General features: G+C 37.0%; 1 protein-coding gene across 6 annotated transcripts in view; it reads right to left on the bottom strand.

The window, feature by feature from the left end:
• The window catches only part of TBL1X (transducin beta like 1 X-linked), a 196,067-nt gene that overhangs the window by 6,441 nt on the left and 176,797 nt on the right, over positions 1–12,829 (bottom strand). For all 6 annotated transcript variants that reach the window (XM_032679467.1, XM_032679464.1, XM_032679465.1 and 3 more), the window contains 6 exons: positions 11,048–11,111; positions 10,848–10,945; positions 9,262–9,322; positions 4,659–4,780; positions 3,462–3,536; positions 967–1,094 (listed from right to left, as the gene is read on the bottom strand). In XM_032679467.1, the coding sequence (XP_032535358.1) occupies positions 967–1,094; positions 3,462–3,536; positions 4,659–4,780; positions 9,262–9,322; positions 10,848–10,945; positions 11,048–11,111 (548 nt within the window). The remainder of the gene's footprint in view (positions 1–966; positions 1,095–3,461; positions 3,537–4,658; positions 4,781–9,261; positions 9,323–10,847; positions 10,946–11,047; positions 11,112–12,829) is intronic.

Consider the following 12,829-nt stretch of genomic DNA (forward strand, 5'->3'; position numbering starts at 1 on the left):
TTATGTTAAGAACTATAGCTCTAGAACTAAATTCTTGTATGAAGACCCTTTGGGCTTATCTATGTGTGCTGTATATAGCCCTAAGAGGGCCAAGCTCCCTCCTTTTGAGATTCTACCTGCTATTATTCAGGAAGGTCAAATATATATTATCATTAATAGGATAAAGGGTTCCAAACAGATCTTATTCCTAATGTGAATTCACACTGTTTAATGAATTAACATTCTGTAATTCTCTAGAACTGTAGTCCTTTTTGCTTTGTTTCAGGGCTGCTTTTTGCTACACTCCATGTAAATCCCAATCCACGGGCTTAGAGAAAGGCAAAGGAAATAACTGGTATTAAAAATAATATTAAAAGAATAATTCCAAGAAAGTGAAGTTTTTCACTGTCCACTCCCAGACTAAAGAGTAAAATAAATAAACCAGTTTTGACACAACTCCTCCCCAAACTCCATACCCCATGAACTAATTTGACAATCCCACAGTACTACCATCAACTGGCATTCTATAAGCAAATATATTTCCTAAACTCAAAGAATAATTTTGCACAGATTTTCTAGTGGATCTTTAAAGATTATCCAAGCTTTTCTCTGTTAGTTAAGAAGGCTACAAAAACTGTCTGTATCTGCCCAGGTGAGTTACCTGACCCTGGTTAAAAACCATTCCAGCTGGCTGAATAGGTGCCATCTGCCTCAGTACTTTCACTTATAACAACCCCATGCTGAATGTGAAGGCGCAATGTCAAATTTACAACCTTGTAACCAAGGCAGCTGAAAAGTTAAATATCATATGACTCAATTTTCCTTCTTTTTCCTCCTTCCTTTTTCAAATATGAATCCTTTCCCTTTGTATCCATCCTACTTTTTAGTAGAATTGCCTTCAGGAAGACTGATGGAATGTGACAGCAGGGTTACATGTCAGAAAGACGATCCTTCTTGGCAGGCAAGAGAAAGAGGTACGTTTTTTACCTTGCTAACATGATGTTGGAGTTTGGGTTGCTGGTGCCTGGTCCCGTAGGGCTCCATTTGATAGTATAAATCTCTTTGCTGTGAGCCTGAAGATCATGTACACAGGTATCTTGCTTCATACTCCAAATCTAAGTCAGAGTAATAATGAAGGGGATAAACAGCAGTGTTACTAATCTCTTCTCAGCTGAGTTATTTCAGTCCTATGTTATTCTCACCATTTGTTTATTTAAGATCTTGACCCACATACATACACATAAACATAATTTATTAATGCAGTAATTTGGCACACACATTAAAATAACTCCAATAGGGGAAGGTATAATAGTACTTATTCAATAGGTGAGAAGAATTAAATAGTTGCTGTACTACCCATAGCTCATAAGTGTATTTTCATAAAGAAGTTAAAGGTAATCTATTTAGAGAAGTTTAACTTGAAGTTTAAGTCACACAGTCATTTTAAAAAATGAGAAGAAAATTGCAGTAACTGCTTAGAACCTAGCAATTTTCTCTTATGCAAGTAAAATTTTCCTTTCCCTCTTGAACTCCATTTGTCTTCCTCATGCTTTTAACAGTGCAGAAGATGGAAGACGATCAGATATTTATGCAGTGTTATATGGCCAAATACTTCAGCATGAGATGAAGAATATGCTCAACAGAGATGACAGGTAATTGAGTCCATCTTTTCTTAAGCTAACTGAGAAAATAAGATGAAGCTAATTCACAGCAGGAAAAATAACTCAAATTTAGTCACTCAGTTTCAAAGAGATACCAAAAAGGTAGCAATGGTTTAACTCAGTTGTTGTAAGTCTGCACTATGAGAGGAATGATGAGCTCTTATGCTGAATTCCCATCAGTGGACCTGAGACTGCTTTTGGAAATGCTACATAAAGCTCAGCCATGTTCTATGGCTAACAGGTAGCATGTTCTAAGAAGTTATAGGAAAATATAATGAACTCCAAAAATAGAGAAGAAAAAGAAGTCTGGGAGGACTGATTTACGAAGAAAAACGAAGAAGAATAATTGCCTGAATTTGGAGCATTTGCAGTCTCCATCACTGAAGGTTTTTAAAAACAGGTGAGGTCAGGGATAGCAAACCATTAGTTCTTGTGCCAAATTCAGTGGTCAGGAATTTGAACTGGTACCAACAACACCAAGCCACAGTGGTTTTTAAAACACAGCACACAACTGGGCACCAAAAAGTTGTGCTACCACTGGGTCAGGACGTTTAAGAGAGCAAGAACATTTACTGCAATACTGCTTTCTGGCAGCATAACAGACAAGGTGCTCCCTTTTCAGCCCCATTTTCTGTAAATTTCCAATTCTGTGAGTAGTTTGCAATAATACATTTAGAATCCAGAATAATGAAAACCTCAGTGGGCATAGGTGGCAAAGCCAGAGCAGAACAACAGAAGTCAGGCTGCTTATGAAGAGGAAACATTTGTAACACTGACGTTCACTTAGCTCTCATCTGCAAGTTCTGCTGCTCTCTCAGTTTCATGCTAGAAATGTCCCATGCTTTGGCTGTGTCAATCAGCAAGGGAAAGAGGTATGAGTCTTAATTAACACAACCACACTATGAGGAAATTATTACTGGTACAATTCTATCCACAAAACCAAATCTTTCCTTGGATATTTGCTTTGTTCAAGGAACCAGCATAAATCAACAGTCCAGCAGGAGGTCTTTGCTTTTAGAACATACAGCCATTCCTACACAGATATAGCCTTCATTTGATGTCACTGGGAAAAGAGAATGAGAGAGAGGGCTTTGGGCTGGAAAAGCTCTATTGTAGAAAGCATTTCTGCAAAACAGATATTAGCAATACTGTGCTGATACAGTACCAGGTGTGCTGGTAAAGCACTTATGCTGCCTGCGAGCCAGAATATATATTCATTCCACACAACTTCAGGCCCCTAGCAGAGGCATGTACATCAGCAGCACAGCTACCACACACTTCCTATACAGGGAATGGATAAAGATAGGCATCTTCAGAGAGGAATTCAGATTTTTGGTGGGCTCTGAATACATATGTTGTGTTCCATTGCTTAGTCCAAGGCTACTAAAAAGAGAAAAAGAATATTCATATGGCTCTAATGAAGTTATTTCAGGAAAAAAAAAAAGACACCAAAGGGAAAGAAAACAACTTTTTATATTCTTTTTCAAAGTGCAACCAAGAGACTGCTTCTTATCAGGCTTGTGCTTCTGTTGACAGGTATGCAGGTGTATATATATCGGTGTATATTTAAAGTATGACTTTTCTGTGACAATGACATATCAGTCACGCAACACTTATTTGGATAGTATGTCTCAATTTTTCCAGTGCCTGCTTCTCTGTGCTCTGTCTTTCAGATTAACTTTTAAGAAATATGGGACAAAATGGAGACTACTGCTCATGCAGAGTTTTAAGTGGTACAGCACCATCGTTCTGGAGAAGATGAAAAAATAGACATAATTTTTGTCCTTACTTTCTGAACAGCAGGAATGGAAATTATATTACCTTTAATGTCATATCATCGGAGCAAGATGCTAGTAGCATGCCAGATGGGTCCCATTTGATTGCATTAACTTCGTTCTGAAATAAAGAGTGAATTTTTAAAGTAAATATTCCAGTCACTGCACTGTATTGGGCACTCAGCAGAGGGCACTCAAGGTTTATGTATGGAGCAAGTTAACCCACAAATTACAGTCCTGGGTGCTTTTAAGGGTGAACAAAAGCAGTGCTGCCTCCCCAACACACTATTTAAGTGGCATTTTGGAGTAGAACCATTTTATACTTGTGAACAATACAATCAGTCTTCTGATGTGTGTTCTGGCACAAAGTCTCTCATATCCTTTCTTCATATGCTGGGATTTAAATAAACCCTCAAACAAGACAGATAGATACAGCATTAGCTTCTTTTTAAAATGGAGGCATTTATTTCATCAATATTCTGACAAGTGTTCAATAGAAAACACTGATACTGGTGGGGTGTAAAGTTTTGTGGAGTTTATAATTCTTAGTATTGCAGCTCTACAACAATGTTGGTCTCTCTAAAGAGAGATATATATGTGCAAATGAATGCAAAATGGTGCATTTTATATAATCATAAAAAGCACCAGTATGTTGCTAGGAATGTTCAACCAGTCATGAAATATCAGTTTAACCACAGACTAGGAAAAAGGTCTCCAAATGCAGTTTTTCCTCAATGGGAAGATAGCAGGTTCTGGAAGTTAACATCTAAATTACAGGTTGGTAGATGACAGCAGTTTTTCTCACAAATGAAAGCTAGAAAAAGTAACCTTTGATGGTTATTAAATACCACAAGGAAAAGAGAGGGGAAATACATCTTAAATACATCTTATTAGATTAAATTGATTCTAAAATTGAACAATGGCTGGGGGTAAATTGTTCTCTCCTTATTTACAGCTTTCATTAACTAAAGGAAATTAAGCTAGTGAAAACCAAAATCTTATTTTTTAACATGCCTTTAGTCTGCAGCTCATGCTATGTATAAACACTCACTGTTTAAGCCGCAGGTTTTGCCTCCTACAGTGATTTAGAACATTTTATCCCTTCTCACAGACTGTGAATCACTCCCAAGGAATATGTTTTTAGGGAAGCAATGGGGTGTAACACCTTTAGTGCTAGAACACACCCTGCAAACACATCTGCCATCCTTGTAATATGCTGCTAACATTTTGGTCTTAAACTTACTGTGTGTCCTTGAAAGGTTTTAACGGGACGATCACAGCCAAGTCTGCATACATGAATGCACATGTCAGTGCTGCAGGAGGCAAAAGTAGTGTTGTTCTGCCAGTCTACATCCAGAGCAGGAGCTGTGAAGTACAAACAACAGAAGGAATATCAGGGAACATGGCAAAGAAACAGCTACCCCAAATAATTTTTCTCCTGTCACCTACATGGATCAAACAGACTACAGGCTAGTTCTTGGCCTGTCACCTGCTGCCTGTTATAGGGCTGATTAGGAACTGTCTGAAGGGCACAAATTAATTTTTCTACTGCAGTGGATAATATGGATGCTTTGCATGGCATCTGTTGATGAGAATCTTTTGGGTTGTTACGTAAGTGGGGGTAAAACACAACCTCCACCCTCTCTGCTCCCAGCTACACATGGCTCTTGGGCCATTTCTAGCATTCTACCCTCTGTAAGCCAGTTCAGTGAAGAAACTGAAAGAAAACTAATCCAAAAAAGCCCATGAATAATTCCATCTGGGTTAGAAACGATGTTCCTGTGAATGCCAGACACAACACATTGGGAAGGTAAAGACACAGGTGGCATCTCCCTTTGCACCAGCTTTATGCAACCACCAATACAAACCTATTGCTGTGTGCAGGCACCTGGATTATTAATAACACTGACATTCAGTTTAATTTGGTTTGGGACTGATTTTAGACAGGTACCATTGATCAAGCTGATCTGAAATGAGAGGAAGAGTTTCTGTAGAGGGTTTGGCATTAACTAATACTGAACTAATGAAACTTTGTACACAGATAGCACACGAACGCGTAACTAGTGTCTGTGTGCAACATACACACTTTGCAAAAAGTATGGGAAAAATACTCCAAACAACTTTTACAGCATGTCACTGCAGACTAAAAGCATGTGCAAGAGCCAGAGGGTGCTCCTGACAAACAGCTTGCTTGTGTTTTTTTGCTGCTTGGGTTTTTTCCCTCAGGAAAGAGTTTAGCTGCCCTCCAGAGGATGACATAAGACTTGCTAAAATACAGAAATCTTCATTCTCAGCACACTATAGTGAGAAGAAACTGTGTCAAAAAGAGACCAGCATATAGTAAACAAAGTTGAACCTCTTTCTGGCAAAGATACAATGCAAATTTATCATTAAAATGAAACCAAGAAATTCCTTATTCAAATATGTTCAGAAAGATACTTTGGTAATACAGAGGTGAAAGGATATCTGTTCTTCCAAGCCTGTTAGATTTAAGTATGTTTTTCCTGTTGTAATTTTTATGAACTGCAGAATGAAAGAGAATCCTCATCACCTTCTGAATCATCAGGCAGCTCCCTAAATGAGAATGGAGGGCTGAAATTGTTTCACATACAAGTATTTTTTACAGTATTAATGAAAAAGCTCAATAATTCTGTATGACAGGTAAGGAATTACTACACTGCAGAAATATAAAGGAAATTTCTTTAAGAAAGGTAGACTACTTTTGAGTTTTCCAATGAACATGAATGAGGATCAGGAAACAAAGGATTTTGTTTCTTTAACTGCCTCTTTGTCTTTCTTTTTACGCTGCACGCTTTGTATTATTAATTCAGAGCAAACAAAAATCTATCATCATTAATAACAATATGCCTTCAGGACTAATATCTAGTATGATATGTATGAAGCAAAAAGTAATTTTCAGAGAGCTATTGGCACCTAAAGCTATGGATTTACATTGCAGCATAATTTGAAACATAAAGTGCTGATAATTAACACTGATTCATTTATTTGTGTACTCAATCATATGTTTACTGGAGAAGTAACTACATAAAATGGTCCGAAAGAAAACAACCAAACGTGATTCTTGATGCAAGTAATCAAATTGCCAGAGTGTTCCCAAAAGCACAGGATACTAGCCAACTGCATAAAACCAATTAGAATATCATCTAATAAAAGTAGCAACAAATCTGTAAGAAACACAGCTAAAATAAAAACCAACAATAAAACTGTTACAATAATTATCCATTAATTTAGGCTTTTTCTGAACAAATTTAGGTGTGATTCAGAGCACTTAGATCACAGAATCACAGAAGGGCCTGGGTTGGAAGGGGCCTTAAAGATCATCTAGTTCCAACCCCCCTGCCACGGGCAGGGACCTTTCACCAGGTCCACCCAAACTGGCCTTGATGGAAAGGGGCATCCCACCCAGGGATGGGGGCGCATCCACAGCTTCTCTGGGCAAACTATTCAGGTGCTTCACTACCTCCCCAGTACAGAATTTTTTCCTAATATCTAATCTAAACCTAATCTCTTTCAGTTTGAAACCATTCACCCCTTGTCCTGTAACTACACACTTAGATATCTAAAACTGAGTCGTACAAATAGCTCTCTTGGTAGCAATCAACCAGTTTTTGTTCCTGCATGCATAGACATCAGTCCACATCTATCACCAGATGTCAAAATTGGATTTTTTTGCTCCATTTTAAAGAAATAAGTTTTGTGAATACATATTTTGATCAAATGCCCCACGATGACTCATAGTTTTGCAAAGAATAATGAAACCCTAGAAACTACTTATCTGCATAATTATGTATTTTGACTATAAAACCTTAAAAGTTACATGGGAATACTAATGCACCAATGATATGGAGGCCTTCAAGACCTAGAAAAAGGAGCTTTTCTTATGTATTTTAAGATGATAGTTTTGTTCATGTAGTTGTAAACTAAATTAATTGTTGTGAAGCAACAGGAAGTAAAAAAACTTACGTTACTCCCAGGCCAACTATCTCCAAACTTCAAAGAAGTATGTATTAAAGGAAGTGTACTCTGCCTAGACTAGACTTTAATTGTTAAAATGCCACCTTTAATCCTTATGTAGACAAGGTTTTCAGATTCCAGATACGGGAAGGAATTTGCTGTTAGTTTGTTCTGGTGAGTAAGTGATTCAAAGATGACAAGGTGAAGTCTTTGTGGCTTTAGACTTGTGAGGACAAAGATTCCATCATGTGAGGACAGACTCCGGCTGATTTTAAGAGGGTTGTGTAGGACATATGCTTTTGGCTTATCAACAACTTCCTGAACAACTAATTGCTTTACTTCCCTATGAAAACGTATTTGAAGTACTGAAAAAAAAATTAAAAATATTAGCTTCTCCACATCTACACTTCAGTTGTGTCTTATGGTCCAAAGACAAACAAGCATGTACATAAGAATTTTTTAAAAAAGTCTATTACTGCAGATGGACATGGGCATATTGCACCGGAAGATGTAGAGAAGTTTTCAACTTGCTAAAAGGGGAATGGAGGGATATGTCCTCGATACGCATCATGGCTAAGACAGCTTATATGTCAGTGAATGTGATTCTGAAGGGGCAACCAAGTTCTGGATTCACAACCATTTAGATTAATAGATGGGGATCAGAGGATTAAGAGTCTCATTAACTAAACCGCTCTACAGTGCGAAGTTTGCTGTTATGGAACAGTTACGATAGATAAATAAATGCCACTGTGAGAAAATCTGTCAGCAGACACCAACTCCTCTAAACTGACAGTTGCATTAATAAGCAAGGAGATGAGTGAGAAAAATGCAGAGTATGGATTTGCTGTGCGCATGGACATACTTTTGGTCTTCTGTTGAATAACCATTTTGATGTGCATATTATTAACATCTGTGAAACTGCGAGAAAAAGAACAACTAGAAATTGAGCTGAAAAGCATGGGCAAATTAATGTTTCAGAATTAGCAGCAAAATATGTGTTTTTAAACACTACTAAGCACCTTGTGAAAGCCTGCTGTGTTTAAAGATGGATTAGTTGCAGCGAACACACAGGAAGATGAACATTTCTAGTATCATCACCTGGAATGTCTTGGTGGTTTTAAACCTGATTTGACTATACCCCTTAAAAGTCTTCACTATGACAACTTAGCCAGTTTGGATCATAAATCCAGTCATCATCTTACAAGTCTGGTCTCAGGTGAATTTCAGATTGCATCACTGATTGCCTGATGGTCAAGACCTGTAGTATCTGTGCCATCTCCTGTCTTTTTGCAGCAGATCGGATCTACAAACGACCATCCAAGTGAGGTTTTGGTGCTGCAAGGTTTTGAAATTCAAGGTTGGCAACTGACTTCTGATAATCAGAGAAAGCAAATATTGAAAAATTTCAAGTCAAAATTAAAAGCTAAGTAATTCCTGAGGATCTTAGTGCAGTGGTGAATGCAAGCTACATGACAGATCTGCCTGCTTCTCTCTTAAGTCAGCTTCATAGGAACAGGAGCAGAAAGAATAGAAAAGAGCCCAGGAACCTCCACTGAAAATTCTCTCCATAAATCACCACTTGGTACTATTCAAGCACATATGATAACGACAGAATTGTTCAGTTAGGTAGACGTGGCTGGTGTATAAATCCTCTCTTAGAATCAGTTTGACTTTCAAAGCTGATTCTCACAGAACTGCATCTTTCTGAAATGAGAATAAACGTACAAGCCATGATACTCAGGATAGTTAAAGCACAAAAAACTTGACTGAAACTTTTCTCTGGCAGATACATTTTTACAAAAGGATAAAGTACATTGACAAAATTAAAAACTGCGTTTCATTTTCCTAAAAAGAGTTATGCAAAAAATTACCTGAATGGAAAGGAAATTGCTGTTTAGCTTCTCCTGTGTGAGCATCCCAAATTATTGTTGTCTGTATCCAAAGAAAGTGGGAAAAAAAATTAGTGACTGTTACAGCTCAGATTAAAAATAGACAGCACCTTCACTGAGGGGCAATTCTAAAAGATGGACTGATAAAATTAGTCACTGCAGAGCACCTTGTGTGCTAAACAGCTGAAAACCCAGAAATTGCTTCCACGTATTACAGAATAATAATGTAAGTGTAGGTAAAGAAGTAACATGCCTACAGAGGAAGCAACAGAACTATGAAGAATGGGCATATTCTCTTTGAATAATGCTGGAAGACAAAACTACGCATTTTTAATAAGCATTTTGTTAAGGCTGTTTCAGTTGTCTTCTTCAAAGAATACTTTTTCCCCTTGCCGAAGATGTAAGTTGCATTCTACTCTGAAACTATGCTGAAATACATTTCTAACAATCAAACCAACAGGTGAAATGTTTATCTATCAGCAGAGTACATATCTTGCCACTGAGGCGGGACTAGAGTGTAACTGGCTTACTACAGGTTTTAATCCATACTCACATAAGCATGTCCCCTGTAGAGCTCAATAACACCTTCTGAGCGAACTGTCAATTTATTGGGAGTATATACTTCCAGAAAATAAATTCAGGATGCATCATCCTGCTGAGAATGGATCATCTAAAGAATTGCTGCTTTTACTGAGAATGTAAGTTTGCCAGAGTAATGGAACTACCATTGAAAGACAAGTGTAGCTGAACATATACTGAGCATAAGCCACTATTAAAGGGAAGGATGTGAAAATACAGGGATTCATCTAGCCTACAAATCAAATGTACAGGCTTCAACTAATTTCCACAGACTCCCTCTTGCCAGGTGCTGGAAAGAAGCACTGTCAGTGCATCTCACTGAAACACAGGCCATGCAGCACATCACTTGGAAGTGTCATTTTTCTCTCTGAATTTTATAAAGGAAGCCAAGGATCTAATTTTTAGATCCTTGCACATGCATCTAATTTTTAGACATCGAAAGTTAGGCAAGATGAATGCTGCATACTTTCCAGTTTCAGTTTTAATGGATTTGTGCTTATCATCATCAGTCATCTGTTCATTTTAATCTCTAATGTGAACTTAGCTGTAACTACTATGTTTTGCTTGATTTTGAGTTCAGAACTACCATTTTTTTTCCTTATTTGCTTAGGAAGCCAAATATATTTTATTCAAATAAAAGTGTTTCAATAATTAGATGAGCTAAAAGGTGCAATATTTTTAAGATCACTTCCTTTCTGTCAATAATTAGTTGATAAAACTACAAAAGTACTGGAAGCAGTTCATTTCTTAACTGAGACACACTTAAGATACAATTTTACACATTTTTTTTTCAAGGTAAAATATTTTCCATAAAAATAGTACACATTTATGCAGCCTCAAAATGTAATCAACATGCACTAAAACATATTAAAGAAATGTAAACTTTCCAGGATGTCTGGAGAAGAAGAAAATAATCTTAAGGAATTCAACAGCATAAGCTCACTGATCAGCATATTTATATGTAACAATAATGTATTTTTAAAACTCACTTTATCAACACCAGCACTTAAAATATAATTCCCCTTTTTGTTCCATTTCAGGGCAAATATCGGACCTTTATGTTGACCTAAGGTGCTTGCAAGGTTACCTGGAATAAAGAAAAGGTTATTATTACAATTTGCTTACAAATTAGTCATATTACAGTTCACTGCTGCTTGATGTTTAAGAAAATGAATGTTGTTTTACTTACCATCTTCTGTCCATATTCTTGCAAAACCATCATACGAGCCTGTAGCCAATAGTGTTCCATCACTCTGTTGGGATATATATAAATGGCAAAGGTCAACACAAGATGAAATCTACTTTAACCAACCTTCTTTCTTCTTTTTAAGGTTTGCTAATTATGATTTATGGGAATTCTGAGTCCACTCATTGAGACAAATGATTTAAACTATGCAGACAGCACAGAGGAAATAAGTTGGATTCATGGGGCCCAATTTAGAGGAAAAAAAGACCATGGATCAGCAAATTACACATATTCTTCTGGAAGGAACCCTTCACAGAAGGGTATCTTCTGTGCAGCCAATGATGCTGCAGTGACTGGGCCACAATGAAAATAATGAAAATGGAACTTGACTCTTCCATCTGGTGAGATGAGTACTGTTGGAGCTGGGCATTTAGTCTTTCAGTTTTTCAGCACCTGGATTAAGAGTGAGATTCATCCCATTTATCTCCAGGTATCCAGAAGTTAGGAGTTAGTTTAAAAGTGCAATCTAGTCTCCCTGTATAACTAACAGCATCATATAAGTGCATCTCTGGAGTGTAATTCATGATTCCATTTGCTTCAGATTATGCCCAGACCAGCACAAAGGTATGTCTTGTTGTTTCTGCTGACTTAAAGTGAGTCTAGATGACTAGTTTAGATAGTTAAATCTGTGGGAGATGAATCCAATCTTTGGTACCATGATCTGAATATGACCTGTAGAAATAACCTTTCTTACTATAACATAAATCACATAAACCAGATAAGAACTGATTCGATATCACAAGTGTGAAAATTTCACAGGGAAATATGATTAATATTGTGGTTCTAAATAAACAATAAAGGCAGATGTCATTTCTAGCTTCATGAATAGAAAATTAGGAAAAAGCATAAAATAATCCTTTGAAACATATGCCCACTCCAATCCTCCAAAACCAGTGAGGCAGAGCAGTTGTAGATTTAATTAAAATGTATAATGATGATGGGGGAAAACAACAAAATCTAAGCCAACCTAATCTCACTGTGATATACTCTTATCTGGACCACTGATGAGAACAAAGGTGTTAAGGGCAAAAAGGAAAGGAAAGCTCAGGGACTAGATATAGAGCTAATCCAAATGTGTTTGTGGTAATTAACAGTTTTTGGAAAACTCAAAGTACATTGGAAGCATTCAAGTGTTTGAATTAGGAACATTTCCTTACTTTGAGTACTAGCACAATGCAAGTAAAATACTGTGATCAATGAAGTCTGGAAATGTAAGGAACTACTACAGGAAATACTACACAATGCCTTATATGTTTTGGACATCCTTTCTCATAACTGTTCTGCATCCATTACATGTTTTCCTCTTTCAATTACTCTTTTTCTACTCCTCAATTCAGTTTTTTCAAACTATTTTTCTTTAGTGTGATATCCATAGGAAACAAGTGATAAACATTCTTGAGTTTTATTTGCTTTGTTAGCCTACCTCTACTTTTTGTACTATTCACCAAGTTCTTTCATTCTGCAAATATAAATACATAGGGGAAAACTACCTTGTGCAGTGGCCTTATCTTTTACTTTTGTGAAGCACCTAGCTCACCTGAAGGACAATAATATTGCGGTGAAAATTAATCAAATCTTGGTCTCTGGCTAGCAACTGAGACTGTACAAAACTGCTGAGAATCCTTTCTGGTTCTTAATTTTTAATCTGTTTTCCTATGAAAACAAGACTAATGTGATCACTTTGTCTGTACTAATATCAGCAAAACAGACAGAATGCAAATGATC

This window comes from Chiroxiphia lanceolata, chromosome 2 (genome assembly GCF_009829145.1).
Source record: "Chiroxiphia lanceolata isolate bChiLan1 chromosome 2, bChiLan1.pri, whole genome shotgun sequence".
Lineage (NCBI taxonomy): Eukaryota > Metazoa > Chordata > Aves > Passeriformes > Pipridae > Chiroxiphia > Chiroxiphia lanceolata.